General features: G+C 36.2%; 1 protein-coding gene across 1 annotated transcript; it reads left to right on the forward strand.

Moving 5' to 3' along the window:
• The first annotated feature begins 4,147 nt into the window (after positions 1–4,147).
• Positions 4,148–5,229, forward strand: LOC149575535 (RING-H2 finger protein ATL2-like). The gene has a single exon (XM_089812233.1). The coding sequence runs from the start codon at positions 4,362–4,364 to the stop codon at positions 5,112–5,114; it is 753 nt and encodes a 250-aa protein (XP_089668359.1). The 5' UTR covers positions 4,148–4,361; the 3' UTR covers positions 5,115–5,229.
• The last annotated feature ends 555 nt before the right edge of the window (positions 5,230–5,784 follow it).

Below are 5,784 nucleotides of genomic sequence, written 5' to 3' on the forward strand. Positions count from 1 at the left end.
GGGTGATTGTAATCCTTTAACCAGGTCACATTTAACAGTGTGTATTGTAACCTTTAATAGGGTTGGCCTTTCATAGGGCATCACTTCAGAAGAGTGAGAATTAGTAGCATGTTACTAGTGTTTTTTCCCAAATTGGGTTTTCATGTAAAATCATTGCATCAAATATGTTATTGAATCTGTTATGTTTCATTTTTACATTTCTACAAAGTTGTTTTAATCTAGGAAAGTAACCTATAAAGTTTAAGTATTGTATGATCTAATGCATGCATGCATGAGAATGTTTTATGGATATGGGTCTACTAAGCATTGAAAAGTAATATCTGTACATTTGGACCTTGGATAACTGATTCACTGCCCCTTTCAGTTATTCTAAAGAATTCCAACATTTGAGGTATTTTAGACTTTTCCTATCTTTTTGGTCTCAAAATCCATAGGTTTCACTATCAATTTCTTCAAATTTGGAAAAATTGTCCTAATTAGGCCTAGTTGAATTAGGCCTCCAAACTTGGTTTTTGGACTACAACTCCAAATTTCCCTTAACAAGGTGAAAAACTAATTACCAATATGAATACCCTTTTAGAAGTACTTCAATATTTTGTAGGTCTTAGGTTCTCAACTTGTCCATACACCACTTTGGTACTTTTATGCCTAAAAGTAAGCGTTTTGAGCATTTCAAATCAACACTTACTAGGGTCTAATGAAACACTTAGAAAATCTTGTCTTGGAAACTTCTCCCCTCTCACATAGATTCCTCATACATCCCTCCTTTTGAAACTCTTAGATAGAACTTTCTAGCACATTCAATTATAAAAACCAACTTGCTAGCACTATGATTGCCTAGCCATGCATCAAAAGCTCGCCTAGGGCATCACTTGAAAAATGGAAACCAAGATTGTCCAGACTTCTCCTTTTCTATGTATACTATACAAGGAATCCACTTCCACATCCCTCAAGGTCATGATGATTCCATGGTGAGGGTTCATGGGGGAGCCATTTTTCATAAAACTATCAAAACAAGAACAATAAACTGGCTAAAAACAAAAGATATTTGAACTATAACCAATGAACTCCTATCAACTTGAAATATAAAACAAAATGTGTGGTATTAACATGAACTAAAAGGATCAATAATAAAGAAAATTCCTTCAATCCATTAAAGTGATTGTACAATTAAAAACACTAAAACTGGCAATTCTAGAACAATTTTTTTTTTGAGATTATGGGTGTTGCACACATTGCATAATATTGTTATATTGTATTATTTTATTTTATTATTTAATGTTGCACCTAGATGGGCGTGCAACATGTAAAGATTCCCATGGGATATACTTGATGAGTTTTATTTTAACATTGTGATAATATTTCATGTAATTATTTAATGTTGGGGAAAATAATTAAATTTTAAATATTAAATGTGGGGTCATTGGGTTAGATAGCACATAGTTTATGTAATACCAGTTGATATTTTTGTGGGACTTGCTACTGTATAAGAAGCCACAAGGGTAGTTGTTATGTGAGAAGAAGAAGACAGAAGAAAAAAAAAAGACAAGAGTCGAGCGGGACAAGGCTTGACAGGTTAGCCAAGGGAGCATTTGTGAAGGTTGGAAGCATGGCATGGGATGTGTGGATTCATGCTTGTTCACATAGATTTCTCAGTGCCGGCTATGGCTTTGAAGGCTTCCATGATTGTATTGCAATGGTGTTTTTGTTGAATAATACATGGTGATGGATGCTTTTGGAGGTTAGGTTTTTCCCACAATGAGGGTTTCCTAGGGTATATCTTGTGTCACATTTTTGTGGGTATGTTATCTATTCTCTTGCATGTGGATTTCAATTACATATTTGTTTTAGATCTATTATGGGTTATGTGGAAACAATTATATTCTTTCTTGCAAGTTTCCTTACAATTTTCGTGGCTTTTAGTTTCAAAATTCACTTACTACAAAAATGAAACCATTGGAATGAGTCTCTTTCATGGTTTTATAGGTTTTCTTAGAGTTTTTAGATTCTTATCCTAACTATCAACTCCATCCTCATGACGTGAAAATTTCTTGTAATAATGTTGTCATGCAACTTTTCAAAGTTGCTGACAACATTTTGCATTTCATAGCGACTTTGTCATTCATCACTTGGAACCTTCCAAATAGGTCTATTATGACCTCTTTATGATTTCTAAGCATGATTTAGCCTTCAGAGCATCAATTCACATGATTTGGACCACTTGGACCTAATTGACAACTTTTGCAACAATTGACATCTTTCCCAACTTTGTACCATATGACCTCCAACCTATGCAAAAATATGTAAAAACACCATAGAAGACAAACTAAACTCAAATCCAAACTTTCCCCAAACTCCTAGGGTATAAGATCCATAACCCTACTCTTGCTTCCTAAACCCTAAACACAAAGCAAGAAAAAACATCTAGAATGGATTAAGCCTAGTCAAATCTGCCTAGAAGCAAACTCACATGACCTTCCAAGGTCCAAAACACACCCAACTTACTTGGCTAAGGTCAATACAATCCAAAACCCAAAATGAGGAACTAGGATTAGGAGTTAGCCTAGGTGCTAATGCACCAATGAACCATTTTGGGATCTTTTTTCTCTCTCCCTGGATTTTTGAATCATGCTTCCCTAATTGCCTTAGTGTAAATGAGCTCTTTTTTAATAGCAAATGTGCTTTAACTGATCAAGAATATCAACAATAGACTAATTTTGAGCTTGTGATACATACCTACTATTACTTGATTCTTATCAAGTAGGTGATGAGGAGGACTAGGATGAAAACTGGCCATGATTTCTGCAAGGATTGAGGTCAATTGGTCCTTCAAAAATATGCAATCCAAAGGGTTCTTCTTTTTAGAATAATGAGGATGTTGGTAATTCTTGAGCAACGTCAATAATGGAGTATTCTTCTGCTTCTTGGCAAACAAATTGTCACCTAATTGGTTATCAACACCATTGCAAAGAAATACTCCCAAAGCATCAATTGGTCTTCTTCTTCTACTCATACAAGTTTATTGATAACTAACTTGAGCTAAAATGAATTAGTAGAAAAATATTGACCACCTAACTTAGATAATCATGAACAAAACCTAAATTGAAAACTAATTCCAATGACTTGATTAGGCTCTTTTCTTGACATCATCCCCAAAAATGATGCCAAAAATGTTGGCTATGGAAAATAGACTAATATCAATGTGTAATTCCCATACCTAAGGATTAGACATCCAATAAGTAGTTATTTGTCTCTACAAAGGATAATTTAACTATCAGGACCAGGAATGTAGAATTGAAATGGTTATGAATATCATATGTGCTAAGCTCCTTTTGGAGTTGCATATCTATTACTTGGGAAGAAAATCACATGAAATTAAGTACTAGAATGTAACCTATTTAATCCCTTTTTACCAAAGTAAATAAAAAAATTAGAGATTAACAAAACCAAACTTTTAGGAAGGAACAACTCTACCAACCTTGGTTGCAAGAATAGTAACATGATTTATTTCCATGTTGTTGTAGAAAAAAGCAAGAATCTAAGTAACAACCATGAAAGCATGAAAAATGAGAAGGTTTGCTCACTAAGTGCTCCCTTTGTATGAGTGAAACTAGATTACTTAACAAGTTATTAAGGCATAATGAAATAGAAACTGTATTACTGAAACTGATTACAACTGCATAATAGTAAACTATTTCATTACTTTTATGCGATCCAATTATTCAATTACAAAAATATTCGCGGCACATAAGCGGCTAAACAGGACTGCAGACAAAGCTTCGAAATAAGAGAAGATTAAAATACAATATTTTCCCTTCTCTAAAAGTCAAGGTCGCACATGAAGCTCAAATATTAAAAAAGAAAAATGTCGACTAAATTACACTGCTGGAGGCGTAAGTAAGTAAGTGGGTTTTATAGTCCACGATACTATGCCATAGTTTTTGGGTTTACATATGGTGACAGTGATATGGGACTACTTCGTACTCTTTTTCGAAAGGCACTTGGCGCTACAAACGAGGCGTACATACCCTACCCCCCAGTGGGATTTGAACTTGTGACCTCTCTTTCAAGAGTACAAGTTCTCCACCACTATAGGCAAACTCGAGTTGTACACCACGGCTCCGAAGTGCCACGTCAGCGAAATTAAATCATCGGTGTCCAAGTCAAAAATAAAACGTTAAAAAGAGGCGTTCTGTCTGCCCAGCGAAAATCCAAAACCCCTCTCCGCAGGAAACTTCCCGAGCACAAAAATAAAAGTCTCAACCTTTGGGATTTGCGATTTGCGATTTGGGCCTTTTATCTTTTGCAGTCTGCTATAATAATTATATCTCGCGTAGCTTGTTCAGATTATTATTACTTCAATGGATCGTGACGGAAATAATCCCCCTCAGCCTCACAGTAGCAGAGACGACGTTAACAGCAAAATCATGATTGCAGCTGTGATTGTTCTGTTTACAGTCGTTCTGTTCGTCTTTCTGTTACATCTCTACGCGAGGTGGTTTTGGAGATACTCTGCGAGGGTTTCTCACAGGCGCCGCCAGAATTCTCTGCTGCGCCGCCGGTTTTATTTCGCTCAGGAGGAGGATTCTCCTCACGTCGGCCTCGACAAGGCGGTTTTGGAAACCCTCCCTTTGTTCGTTTACAGTGCGAAGAATTATGAAGAAGGCGCTTTGGAATGCGCGGTTTGCCTTTCTGAATTTGCGGAGAAGGAAAAAGGAAGGATTTTGCCCAAATGCAAACACTGCTTTCATATTGAGTGTATTGATATGTGGTTTTATTCGCATTCCACTTGCCCCCTCTGTAGAGCCAGTGTGGAAGCCGAGGCTGCTAAAGTAGAGGAGGTTTCTGGCGGGCAGCCAAATCTGGAGGAGGGCCAGACTAGCGAAGGGCGGATTAACAGGGCTCTGCCGCAGATTGTTATTGATGTGCCGAAGCGGAGGAACGAGAGTTTTTCTTCGGATGTATCTTATTTGTCGCCAAATGGGTCTTCCGCTAAATCTCCGCCCGTCTGTTCACATCTGCGCTCGTTGTCGAGAATGCTGAGCAGAGATAGAGAAAAAAAGGTTTTCTCTGATGTGGAAAGTGGAGAGGGAGGATTGCCAGCGCAGGGATAGTTTTTCTGTTAGCAAATATGTTGAATTGTTCCTTCTTCTTGTGTTGTTCCTATAGCGAGGGTTTAGGAGCACAAGACATACAAACTCATTTATTTCAAATTTCATCAATTCATTATATCTCAATCCTAATTAAAAATGCATCTATCAAATGTATTTAGGAAGATAAGCCCCTTGGTTGCAAGAACTTATCACACATCAAACATTCACAAAGGAATATCATAAGGTAATTATAGTTCAAGCAATTATAAAAAATAAGTAAAGTTCACTACCATCAGATATCATTAACATAATTCAGAGCACGTAGAACTAAAGCATAAAAAAAGTATTTTTGGATAATATAAAACACCATTGTCCCAAGAAAGTCTAAGGACATGTCAACATAAAACATATAAAATGAGGGCCCTAAATTCAACACATCAAATAGAAATACTATTTCAAACACTTGGAGCTGATTTTTTAAAGGTCCCTTGAGTTGAAATTTTATGGAGTGATCGATCAAATGGAGTGATCAACCAACTAAAGCTTCTATGAAGATTAAAGGATTGTTAGTCTTGGTAAGCCTAGGTTATTCCAAGCCCTTTTAACTTTTCTTACTTGTCTCATTTTATACTACCATTGTTGTATTGATTCAAAAGAATAACAAGACATATTAATAGGATGGAAAATTTTA

This window comes from Cupressus sempervirens, chromosome 2, assembly GCF_028749045.1.
Source record: "Cupressus sempervirens isolate cs-2001-9-10 chromosome 2, ASM2874904v1, whole genome shotgun sequence".
In the NCBI taxonomy this organism is placed as follows: domain Eukaryota; kingdom Viridiplantae; phylum Streptophyta; class Pinopsida; order Cupressales; family Cupressaceae; genus Cupressus; species Cupressus sempervirens.

Coding starts and splice junctions, on each gene's coding strand:
- LOC149575535 (XM_089812233.1), top strand. CDS start 4,362: ATGGATCGTGACGGAAATAATCCCCCTCAGCCTCACAGTAGCAGAGAC.